Source organism: Pollachius pollachius (genome assembly GCF_949987615.1).
Source record: "Pollachius pollachius genome assembly, chromosome: 4".
Taxonomy (NCBI): domain Eukaryota; kingdom Metazoa; phylum Chordata; class Actinopteri; order Gadiformes; family Gadidae; genus Pollachius; species Pollachius pollachius.
In genome coordinates, this window is record NC_136937.1 from 19372254 (window position 1) to 19386128 (window position 13875).

Here is a 13875-nt window from a genome sequence, read left to right on the forward strand (position 1 = left end):
TGTGTGAAAGGTCCACAGCTTTGATCTGGTGGCTGGACTGTGTAACTGTAGTACTGTTTTTGTAACCATGGTGCTAGCTTGTGAAATTCCACACAAACAGAACCCGCTCGACCCTGATGACGTCACGGCCCGCGGCGCTCTGACTCCCCATAAGACCGGACAGCCGTGATGCGGTGCGTCTGGGTTACACATCCACGGCAGGAATACTATACAGTAAATACGGAGTATTACGTGAAGAAACACCCAACAGCAGGTCAGCGTTAGTCCCCGCCCACTGTCGACATTCAAGGGGGGACAGGATGTTTGATTGACATAAACTGGCAACCCAAAACTGCGGGTAACAATTTACAGCCACATGCCATGTGTTGAACCCACAGAGGGCAAACTGAGTTCATATTTACATCTAATCTGATTTGGACCAGGATCAATCCATAGCTATGTAACCCGTTACACCACTTTTCATCTAAATTAGCCTCTGAGTATTACAGACACCTACTGGACGTTTCATTGATTATGAATGGAAAGCCGTCTATGAAATGTTTCTAAAAGTGAGGGCATCTCGTCCATCTTTATAGAGGTCAAAGCTGTTTGTGTTGCCCGGTTCAAACTATTATTTATACACAGGTAATATCTAGTTGTATGTGTTTGTGTTTTAGGTTGAGCTAATAAGATATTTGGATATATAGGGAGAAGTCTCCTTCTGCAGCTGTGCGTCTGTGTTTGTGTGTGTGTGTGTGTGTGTGTGTGTGTGTGTGTGTGTGTGTGTGTGTGTGTGTGTGTGTGTGTGTGTGTGTGTGTGTGTGTGTGTGCATGCCTGTGTGCATATATTTGTGTGTGTGTTTAGTGGGGTTGTTAAGGTCATGGATGCAGCAACAGGCGGGTGTGTTGCATGGTGTGCAGTGTATCGTCCCCAGTGTATCGGACCATACTGTGATTTCCAACAGAAGACCGCACCAGTGTCATTGACCACCATATCACTGTGATTATTGAGCAGGTTTACATAGAAGCTGCACAGATGTTATAGAAGAGAGAGACCCAATGTGTCTGGTATAGGTCATCGATCCCATCGAAAGATCTATCATCAACGCTCAATGAAGTCATTGAGCGGTGATGATAGATGGTGTCCAACAACAGACTGAACTCGTGGAGAGCGGGATTCCTGGTCAAAACGTCCTAGGCTGTGTTTGTCTGCATTGTGACGATACAGATCAAGATGTTTTGTGGCTGAGGGAACAGAAGATTATCCATTCTACTCACACCGACTGGTGGCCATCTTGCCTGAGTAACAACGTTCAACTTTGAGTCAGACATGAGGATGCAGGCTTATTGTTTTCCCCATGTCTCTATATATACATAGTATACATGTATAGTGTATATGGCAGTCAAAAGAACCTTCTAAAGGTAACGGTGATGTTTTGTAAAACATACACTCCATTACAGCCTATATACCTTCATACTATAGTGCGGTCGACTCTGGTCTAAGACACTGGGTCTGATCCCTGCTGTCTGAGTCTGACCTGTGCATGAGCAAGATGCCCCTGCCTTTTCAATAATGACGTGCAGCTGGATTCACTCCAAGTCTATTTAGATAGAGGCTTCTAACTAGTAAGACACCGAAAACAGAACCACACCAACCTGGTCCTTTCCATTTGTGAATAGTAGGACATCTCCAACGTTCATAAAAACATATAAACAGCCTCATTGTGTAAACTTAAAGGTGAAGTATGTAACATGGACACAGAGTGTCTAAAATGGGTACTGCAGTCAGTGATGGGCATGCTACTTGGAAAGTGTAGTGAGCTACCAGTTACTCTGCATTAAATGAAGCTTCACTACACAGAAGCTAACCCCCAGTGAAATGCTACGCAACCAAAACATGGCCAAAGTAGTAACTTTACTTTATGCCTATTCAAGGCAATCTCAGTGACCAATATAGCTGCCCGTCAGACAGAGATACGCAGGTAAAAATGTCCAGTTCAATCGTTTATTACACAATTGATTAAACTCTAAGCTGAGATCTTAACTCGCACCACGTGCCAGATGAAACCATGCCAGGCCTGATTGACAGGTGTTCACAGGATTCAGAAGATAGAGCTCAAATTTCTATCAGAAGTGAAGCCAGTTCACCTGGAATCAAAAACTGTCCCTCTGCCATCTTTCCATCACCTCGGTTTGTTTGGTCTGTGTGTGCATGCGTGTGCGCGTGCGTGCATATGTGTGACTATGGCCGTAGCATCAGCTCAAGGATGTGTATGTGATGTCCCCGTCATACGGAAGTGCTTCTTTATGCTCCTACTGACACAGAACACCTTACGTCTTCCTGTGTTTATGGTCCGTGTTTGGGGTCCTGACTCTTAGATTAATTTCAGACTGCAGCAGAAAGCTGCATGACTGCGCTGTTGATCAATAAAAGCGCTTAGCTACTGAAAAGATACTTCATTTACAAAACAGCAATGTTACCAACTAGTACCATCACTGCTTGTCGAGACACTACTGCCAAACACGGACTGCATCCAAACTCAATGTAGAGAAGGTTGTCTCCACCCGCTCCTCTCCACACTGGAAGAGGGCCACACTTTATTTTAAGATAAGTGCGATTTTGATGTTTGAAATTAAAAAAGGGGGGATGAGAGTGTCTGTGTTTGTTCTAGATTAAAAACAAGGCTTTATTGAGAGGCGTTTGTCTATGTTCTGTAAGTCAGTTCTCGGCTTTTAGGATACAGTTCAGTTCTTATTCATCTGCCTCATCTCCTTTTTTGAGAAGTTCTTCAATATTGTGTAATTCTTGTGCGGTTATGCAGATGTTTGTATGGGTTGTGAAAACATATTTTACCTCTCATTAATCAACACAATATTTGATAGGAAGAACCATTGAAATTTCAGCAGGTGAAACCAACAGAATATATTCAAAGATCACATGCTGAGGCCAGAGTGGAAAACCAAGGGAGCTTACCTGGATCGGCCCTTGGATAAGTCTCATGGGCCCCACACATTGTTCTGTAGAGGAAACCTGAAAATAAACAAATTATATCAGTAAAACACTGCAACAATCCAGCACCAACACACACAAACACAATCCCACCTTGTTGCTTACCATTTTACCGTTGACTTCCAGGAGCATATTGACACACTCTGCTGCGGCCTTCACCGTGTCTCTGTCTGCCTGTTTTTGGGTACATTGTGGTTCGAGCTCCCCCTGATAGCCAACAGCGTGGCACGTAGGTTTCCTCTCAAGGCTGCTGGACAGCCAAGCCCCCGTCGGTGTGCTATCAGCGTTTATAATCTCTTGGTTTCTACGGTTACACATATGCATCTGGCCAGAGATATTCAATGGCGTCGCACATTGAGAGAGACGCTATGTTGAGGGAGGACTTAAGCGGCAGACCCACAGCAAAGCTCCACCGCGGCTAATACCTCTGTAAGAGGGTTGCAGTGGTTCAAGGTTGCACCGCTAATACATAACGCTGTGTGTGCGTGTGTGTGTGCCTGGGTAGGAGAATGTGTGTGTGTTTGTGTGTCGGGGGGGGGGGGGGGGGGGGATTGTGTATGTGGGGGGGGAGAATGTGAGTGTGTGTGTTTTTGAGCACACTTCTTAGCCATGTGCGTCATTATGTTATGAACAAACTTGTGATTCTCAGTTGATGCAAACACACACACACACACACACACACACACACACACACACACAACCTCACCTACCCCCGTCTTTCTGTATCAGTCTCGGTCTCTCTCTCTCTCTCTCTCTTGCAACACACACATCCAGACAGAGAGAGGCAGACTGTATTTATATCACACACATAATGTTTAAACGGGTGAGGATGCCTTTCAAAACGGCTCTGCACTTTTCGGTTTTACTCTGTTTATTCTAGTCGATTAGTTGTTTAATGTTCGTCCATTTTGTATCGCTTAAGTGTTCTCACTACATGTTAACATGTTCATGTTACGTAATATTTGTCATGTTATGATCCGTTTTATTTTGCAACATGAATGCAAACTCAAAGATGAATTAAAATGTAATAATTAATAATCATTAACTAAATCCTAAATAAATAGGGGATGATGCACTAATGACGGCCAGAGGATACTTTGGATTGTGTACAGTACCACTGTCCTTCTGTCTTTCTGTCCTTCTACTTCGCAGCACTATGAAGTACACTCACAAAACTACTGGAGCGCACGAATCACCACAAAACACTGCGCACACAAACACACACACCATAGCAATGAATTAACTATCACTTATCTGTTACACAAATGTCCAGAAGATTAATAAATAACAGCGTTCCTTGCAAACCATGCGTTTATTTTACAAGAACGGAGAAACACACACTTGTGCCCTCAGAATCTCATGATAGGTGAAGAGATCAGGCTAGGCTTTCCTCCTCTTAAAAGGTTTTTGCATGGAGGAAGGAATAGTTAATTTGCCCTTATCTTTGTTAACTTTACATTCGCTTAGAAGAAACCAAACTCCCAAACCAACACAAGATGGGACATGGTGACTGTAGGACATTCAAATGAATGGAACGGAAGAAGAAAGGAGTCCTGCAACGTATCCTGCTCCTCAGGGGAGGGAGAGGAGGAGGAGAGGTGTGGATATATATATGGATGGTCTGTACAGTGTGGTACGGCCTACTCTGCTGGTCCAGCATATGCTTGTCTTAACTGCTCTGAGGGTCAAAGATCAGAAATAAAGCAATGTATTGTCGTCATTATATTATAATTTCCTCACACACACAGTATGGTGTTTACAGCAATTTTACACATAACATTTACACATTGTGTGATTAATAATAGTTTGCTTGTGGCTATAGAGTATTAGACAGCTCAGTTACAGGACGTCTATGAGACCTTATAAAAAAAGAAAAATTGATTTGCCTAAATGGATTCCTATCTCTTATTCCAGCAATCTCCTGCGACCCGCATGCATATCAGGTGACCCCGAAGTGGCCCCGACGCCCAGGTTAGGAATCACTAGTCAGGTTAGAACTTTCTTTGCCCACAGGATGGCTCCTAATGACTGACCAGAGTCATCCTTACTTTCAAGTTCCAGAGATGGAGGCAAGATGAATGCATTGACAAACACAGGAAGAAGTGTTTCAATCTAAATTACTGACAACACGCAATATTCATAAGACCAGCACAAGTCGGCTGTGCATTGAATGATCAATGACCCTGCTTCAACTATACATTGATTAATAGAGCTCATATCCCTTCTCTATAGCTCAACAGTTGCACTAGGAAACATTGCTCTGAAATTAATTATGAATGAATAATTCATTAAATTATACATTCATTATTCATTAAATTATCACAGGATTTAGTTTGATGCCTATATTGCATTCACATTAATACGAATTACTTAAGTGTATCTTGAAGACATGTTTTTGCAAGGTGCATATGGTTTTTAGTATCCAGAACGTTTTCAGAAGTAGTGAAGACAAATATTCCTAAATATGACTTGGGTCTGAATATTTGTCTTTTACTTTGAAAAACCTCTCACATGGTGGAAACAGCTGCCATAACTTCTGACAGTTCTCACTACTATTGACTTGGTGGCTATGGGCTGAAATTGTCCTGGTCAGAACATGTTATTTGCCAGACCACACAACCTTCAGGGCTGCCCAGCAGAACGACCCACGGTCCAGTAACATAGACTTTCTAGTTTGATTCGGTCCGGTTGCACACTTTAATTTTTCTACTTTCACTTTGCATGTTTTTGTTTTCTGCTTTCTGTGGCAGACAGGAACACACACTTTAACATAAATAACACACACACACACACACACACACACACACACACACACACAGGCGAGTTACAGCTGATTAGGAAGTAACCACAAAGAAACTGAATACTGCATCATTGATATCATTGTACCATTAAGACGTTTTAGATGTCCAGTTGTATTTTCTTGTTACAGTACAGGATGCAATATCTGACCACATGAGACACAACGGAACATTGTCATCACTTCAGAAACTCCCCTCAACTTTGTTTCGCTAAATTCACTAGTTACGCTCAATTCATTAATTTGTGAAGAAAACATGTCAAGAAACTGATGGTTTTAAGATGTTTTCTCAATAAATCCATTAACAATGACCAAAGATTGTTATGTTCTGGTTTCTTAACAGGATAGCAGATGGAAAAACTATATGGTGAATGTTTTGAAGCCAATGCAATAATCAATCATTTATTGATGTACTTGCAAATGCCAAAAGTCATACCCCACCAGGTCGATACGGAATAAATATATGCTGTATTTCAATACAATACAGAGATAGATATAAAGAGACATATATACATAAATATAGATAGACATAAAGATGTTGACAGATAGATGGATAGAAAGATATGAAGATAGATGGATAGACAGACAGACAGACAGACAGACAGACAGACAGACAGACAGACAGACAGACAGACAGACAGACAGACAGAGAGATAGACAGACAGACAGACAGACAGACAGACAGACAGACAGATTGAGAGGGCAGGCTACTTTATTAATCTCTAAAGGTAAATTGAAGTAGTCTAACCTACCGGTGGTCAAACGGCATTGATGGCGACAATAACTGAAACAGATGTCTCGTTGCCGTGTGCCTTACTACGCAAATGTCTGCATGTGCACACACACGTGTGTGCGTCCAACCGTAGTAGACTCTACCGCGCCTACCTTGACGCTGGAGCGGCTGGTCTGCGTCTCGGCCTCGATGCGGATGTGTCCGCCGCCGCTACGCTCGTTCCCGCGATCCCGATGCGAGTTATTCCTCGAGTGCCGCCTCTGGTAGGTGATGACGGAGGGGATGCTTTCCGCCGCGTCGGTCTTGATGAATAGCCCGTGCAGCGTGGCCGCGGTGCCCTGGGAGATCGTGGTGGTCTGATGCGGCGAGTTGGATTCGTCCGAGTCTCGGCAGTAGATGACCCCGCTCTGAGAGACGTGGATACTAGGGGCGCACCCCATACCTTAATGCGACCCCCCCCCCACCCCCCCTGCTAATAACAAACGCGACCGCGCACTTGCCAACCACCTTCTAGGTGATACCTTTCCCGGTTGAACGGCCGCTGTTTCCTCCCAGCATTGGTAGAGGTCGGGAAGCCCTCGCCCTCAGCTCGATGCTACCGCACCGCCACCCTGCTGCCGCGCTCCGTCAGGGGACATGAGAGACAAGAGAGGCGGAACGTGCACAGGCCCACATAGCGGCACAGCTTTACATCAAACTGCTCATGGATCGCATTCTTTCTTAACCTATGTTGCTATTGCATTTCTCAGAGCGGACTGGGGGGGGGGGGGGGGGGGGGGGGGGGTGATCGCAATTCCTCGCCGCAACGGTAGGAGTCCGTAGGCTATATCAAATAAGACACGAACGTCGGCTACATGATCATCACACAGGCAGCTATTAGATGCGGTAAATGGGCTCAGAGAGCATCACTCTGCCGCGTGCGGTCCCTCTCCTCTTGGTCCGTTCTCGCGGTACCGCTGAGCGCCCGACGCCTCATGCTTCTAGCGCGATCTCAACTGAGAGGTAGAGTCGTGTTGTTTTGAACGGAGCAGCGCACAAGCAGCACGAATGTTGCAGGTTGTATTGTTTTTCTTGTTGGATAAAGGTCTCGTGTCTATTTGGGAAGCGAAAACGACGCCACGTTATTAAGCGTCTGGCCCCGACAAGGCCGTCTGCTCTGGGCTGAACCACATAGAATCCACCGGACCGTTCACCCTGTTGATGCTGCGATAGAGACGCGCTCCCCTCTGCTCTCTCTCGGCTCTCTGGGCTCTCTCTCTGCCCCCCCCCCCCCCCCCCCCCCCCCCCCCCCCCCCCTCACTCGCTCTCTCTCTCGCTCTCTCTCTCTCTCTCTCTTTCTCATAAAGGATCGTTTTGATCATTATGTTGGAATAAGTTTGTCTTGATCCGACCCTTTGTGGGGGAATTGACTCAAATCAACGGCCAGAAAGAGCCTCCATCCTGAAGCTCCGACCACAGCTAAACCAGACCAGGCCAGAGCACACTATTATTATATCGGTATGCAAAAGGTGATGTAGGTAAGATTGAGAATTGGTGAAAACCTCTTACCTGTCAATGTAATCACTCTGCTTCACAGTGATTTATAATAACATTAACATTAATTCATTAGATTAACAATGTAATCTATTAACTCCCAGAATCACACATGTCAACAAAGCAACTGTCAACAGACTTGACTGGGTGCAAAATAAATGTAAACAAACAGATAAAGGTACCTACCTGATACAAAGTGGCTGACCTGTGGTCACTTGTAAAGCCACACAACGTAAAAGCTAGTTTGCAGGAACATGTTTATGTGTTGCTTGGCAACAGTATAGTCACACGCCAGTTGCAGAACTATTTGTGATTCAGCGCCAAATAAATGATTAAATAAACAAGCAAATCATATAAATTAGTATTATCTTAAAACCAACCTGGTCTCACAAGAATCCGTGAAATGACCACGGACGCTTAACTCAAAATCCGCGCCATTTTCCGTGATATGGCCACGGATTTTGCTCCAATGCAAGTTAAAAACACTCATATTCCGTGGCACACACACAGATTTTGAGAAAATGTCCTTTGAAAAACTCACAATATGCATAGGCCAAAATATGCATATCCCACCGCAGTGCACATGAACGCCCGCTGTCGGAAACACGCGTCGTGAGCGTCATCATTGGCGAGCCGTCTCGTTATCACCAGGACCATGAACCCGCCTATAGACACAATTATACCACACAAACGTAGGTGAAGGGTTTTATTTTGAAAACGTTTAGAGTGAAGGCGCACAAAGAATTTGTGTGACGGCTGGCTTAACCGCGGATGAACGAATGATGGCTGACTTGACCACAGCATCTCAACGACCGAGTCCACCTCAGGCGCTTAACTCAAAATCCTTGGTGTTCTCACAAATCACTTAAATTTTCCGTCATTTGCCAACGGAATTTGCTCCAATGCAAGTTAATGACACTCATATTCTTGGCACACACACAGATCCCCGTCTCAATGACCGAGTCGACCATGGGCGCTTAACTCAAAATCCGTAGTGGCCTCACAGGATCACTTAAAGGCCGTGTTGCAGGGTTCATTTTTGCAAATGAACAAATTTATGCAATTAGCTTGTTGGTAATAAAGATTTAAACTGTTATCCATTGTATTTGATGTTGTTAGGTATCACAAAACGGAATGTAATATGAAAAGTAGGTACTATTTTAGCGGTTTGCGATGGATTCTCGTTTTACCCAGAATGCATTGCATGACGTCACGTTGGGGAGACACGGACCAAAGACCCGGCGAAGATGGCGCAATTTGATTGGTTTGCTATCTCGGGATATTGGACAATATCCCATGATTGAGATCTCAAACTCGGGATATTGTTTTCATCACAAAATGTCATCTAATAAAAACAAATAAACCGCTTATAAAAACAAATAAATCCCGGCAAAAAGTGTTATCTTGTTTATTTTTGGAGCAGTCACGTTTAGAATAATTGTTAATTAAAAGCCTAGATAGATAGATAGATAGATAGATAGATAGATAGATAGATAGATAGATAGATAGATAGATAGATAGATAGATAGCCTAGTCAAGTCTTTATTAATGCCAAACAACACAAATCGTCGGGAATTCATTTAGGTGATTCGGCTCACACAGCAGAGTACAAGACCACACGGAACAAGGGAGACAACAATTCTGACTGGAAATACACAATACATCACATTAAAACTAGACAAATGCGTTGATAGTTAGATAGATCGATAGATAGATCGATAGATAGATCGATAGATCGATAGATAGAGATAGATAGATAGATAGATAGATAAATAGGTTATATTCTTTGCCAAGCAGAGCCAGCCAGTCCTGTGCGCCTATGCCAATTAGCCATGTGCGCCATACGTAATGTTGAGAAGTCATACTAAAAACGGATAGCAAGTGTAACCCTCATGAAATTACGGCTACGTACCTCAGGAGTAGTTAAAGTTATTGCCTTAAGAGGGCGCACTATGTGTGCCGTTCAAGGGAACTCCCCAAGAATAAGAAACTCCTTTTTCTTCCCAAGATTTCCCATGAAACGTGTTGAAAGAAGCTCCTGGATTTCGGTATGAAATAACAGATAAAACACTCTAAATATTATCATAGTTTACATGCAATTATACTAATAAGGTTAATTTCCAACTAGACGTCCAACTTGAGAGTGTCAACTGAAGTGATTGCAATAGAATATCTGATGCGGGAAACTCCGGTGAGTGAACACGAGTTGGCTAGTCACTACTAGAATCAGTGAACTTGGGTGAGAACTAATACTGCTTATAAGTTGCTGTTTGAAAGATTACCTTTTAAAAAATTTGCCAAACCTTCTCTGCCAATGCCAAACAGCTTATTCTGCCATTGACTCATTTGGTGTTTGGTGGATTGGATGATTGACGTTTGAAGAAACAAGACACATTGGCAATTTAACAATTTATTCATTTCACAAACAGGAGCCTCATTAGCGTGTGGAAGAACCAGACACAGCCACAACAGCCTGGCACCCCCTCCTCATGCTGGTCACCAGCCTGGTCACACAATGCTGTGGGATGGCATCCCATTCTTCAACCAGCATTTGTCGCAGGTCAGCCAACGTGACTCTGGCACGAACAGCACGCCCAAGCTGATCACACAAGTGTTCAATGGGGTTGAAGTCAGGACTTCTAGCAGGCCATTCCATCCTCTCCACTCCCACATTCTGGAGGTAGTCTCTGATAAACCCCGCCCTGTGGGGGCGAGCGTTGTCATCTTGCAGGATAGAGTTCGGTTCCAGACTGTGGAGATATGGGATTGCCACTGGTTGCAGAATCTCATCTCTATATCTCTCTGCATTGAGATTGCCTCCAATGATGACAAGCCTAGTTTTTTCAGTGAGGGAGATGCCGCCCCACACCATCACACTGCCTCCACCAAAATATGTTATTCTATCGGTGCAGCAATCAGCATAGCGTTCTCCGCGTCTTCTTCACACTTTGACCCTACAATCCAACTGCCATAGGCAGAATCTAGACTCATCACTGAACATAACGTTCCTCCACATGTTCAGGTTCCAGTGCACGTGTTGCCGACACCAGCGCAAATGAGCCTGACAGTGAAGGGCAGCCATGGCAGGACTCCTGGCAGCCCTATGAGACTGGAGATTGGCTGCATGTAGTCTGTTCCGGATTGTCTGGGCAGAGAGCCGTCGGCCATATCGTCCTGCAAACCTTGACTGCAAATCTGTAGAAGACAGCCTACGGCACCTAAGTGCTGACAGGGTGATGAAATGGTCTTCTTGGGGTGTCGTCTTCTTGGGACGCCCACTTCGCGGCCTGTCTTTGACATCCCCCGTTATATGGAACTTGGCTTTCAGTTTGGAGAGGGTACTAGGGCTTATTCCAGATAATGCCGCAACTTGGTTTTGCGGAACACCAGTTTGAAGTTGCCCTATCGCAAGGGCCCTATCCAGATCAGTCAAACGCGGCCTGCCTTACTGACTGTCGCTGTACTTACAGTAGTAGGGCCCGTGCTCACAGGTGCTGCCAGTCAGGTGCCAATCAGGCACCTGATTGGCAGCACCTGGGGGTACCAGAAGCTCAAAACAAGTGTCAATAGCAACAGCAAAATAACCTGTTTGGCAATGGTAGAAAACAAAGGGGGCACATTTGAAAGGGAACTAAACAGGCTTTCCAACGGTATGAGATTTATTGCCAATAAGCATTGTTACCACCAGTTTATATATATATTCATATATATATATATACACAGTGTTGCATTGTTACCACAGAGAAATAATCTACCAAACCCAAATTTCCTTACTTAGGAAAGTTTATATATATATATATATATATATATATATATATATATATATATATATATATATATATATATATACATATATATGTATATATACATATAAATATATATGTGTATATATATATATATATATATATATATATAAATATTCATAATATAAAAAAATATACATAGGCCTACCTGCATATCATACATTTGACATGTATATAGAGTTAGACTATTATATGTATAAGGTTATAGGCCGAATTCGGTTAAAATGCAGCCTCTGCTGGCCCACAACTAGATCGTCTCGTTGTCTCGTTATACGCTTTATAAGTTAATTATATTTAAATTATTATAACCATGTTGCCTTTATTTTCTTGCCGTTATCATTACCTACATCCTACCATACTCTCAGAAATTCTATGAATAGAATTCATATTGACGGTATGGCACTATATCCCTATTCTTGCCCACCCATCTTGAATTTAACAGACCAATTTCGTTGCTTCGAGTGGGTCTGGTGGTCTCTGTATATAATAAATAAATAAATAACACACACACGGACACACACACACACACGCACACGCACACACACACACACACACACACACACACACACACACTCACACACACACACACCTGCAGTGCAGGGCAAAACATTTGACCTTTCAGATTCTTCAGTTCAATTAATTTTACATTTCTGTATTCTTAGCAATGCTTTGCGCTTTTCATTCAGCTGTCACTTTATTTGTTTCCAACCATTTACATTTTCTTAAATGGTGTGCATGTTTATATTGTTTACACCATTTAGACTTTTGAACTTGATTTGATCACTTGATTTAAGCCATTTAACGTTTCTTCATGCCTTAATCTATATGACATTATTAAAAAATATTTTTAACCTCACTTTGTACTACAGCACTCACTGCATTTTCTGCAAGAAATGCATTTTCTAGTTTGTATAGAGTGTGTGTAATGTTCTACATTCACCTGGCAGCAAACATCCAGCTCCAGTATTTAGTCCTCACTGTGAGGCTCTCCACTGGACACAACTCAGGTCCTCGCTAGGAGAGCAGAGAGCGTTGTGGAACAGACAAGATCTAAACTCTACACATATGGTTAAAATATCTTCCAACAGAGTCACATGGATGTATGTTTAGTTAAAGATCAAATCATGTTTGGGCCCGACCTCCTCGACTCCCATCCCTATCGAGTTCACACAGCCATCATTTTAACTATCTGATAACCCCCCCACACACACACCCACACACAGACACACACGTCAAGGGTTAAATGTGTATCGACTAGTGTTGCACAATACCAAAATTATGACTTTGATACGATACCTGACCGACCATGGTGAAATCTAAAATATCTGGAAAAGAGCTTATTCTCTTTTGCTTTTTGAGCAAATTATGTTAATAAATTAATTCTACAGATCAGAGAATTGTATTCCGATTGAGGCGTATTCATATTTATACCACGGTCTGGGGGAATACTCGATTCTGATTGTCTGTTCAGCCTTCAAAACGAGAGCTGGTAAATTGTGAAAAATGCATTAAACTGTAATCGGAAAACGCGGTTATATACTAGACCCTATAGTATCTTAAGGCTGGAGCAAATTTCGAATTATAAAAATGTACAATGCATAACGTTAGCTCTCTGGCTCCCTGCGGAATAGAAGAGGTGGTTCTGCGTTATATCCGTTATATACAAAAACTCAATATTTCACTTCTCTCGTCTTGTTTCTCCACTCAGCTGTGGCGAGTGCGAGCTGAGGGGCACGCCCACTGACTAGCCTCTGTGTGCAAGGAGTATGACTGAGAGTTGATGCTGCTTGTGTATGTGCAAGTCCTTTCGTCCAAAGTCTTTTTTCTTTAATATTTTCTCTTTTTTCTTTGCGTATTGTATCGTTTTTTTGCATCAGGGTATCGTGAAAGTATCGGTATACCGTGCAACACTAGTATCGACGTTACCATAGCTACCATAACACTGGCGTAACACAACACTCCAGATCAAGATGAAAGGGAAACTTGTCCCAGATTAGCTTTAACTCTCATGCAATTTTTA

General features: G+C 43.1%; 1 protein-coding gene across 1 annotated transcript in view; it reads right to left on the reverse strand.

Annotated features, from left to right (window-relative positions):
* Positions 1 to 6959, reverse strand: part of pde8b (phosphodiesterase 8B) — a gene marked incomplete at both ends in the record, with an annotated part of 42108 nt that extends 35149 nt beyond the window's left edge. Inside the window, 2 exons of the mRNA XM_079735205.1 lie at positions 2954 to 3010; positions 6672 to 6959. Of these exons, the coding sequence (XP_079591331.1) occupies positions 2954 to 3010; positions 6672 to 6959 (345 nt within the window). The remainder of the gene's footprint in view (positions 1 to 2953; positions 3011 to 6671) is intronic.
* Between the last annotated feature and the right edge of the window lie 6916 nt (positions 6960 to 13875).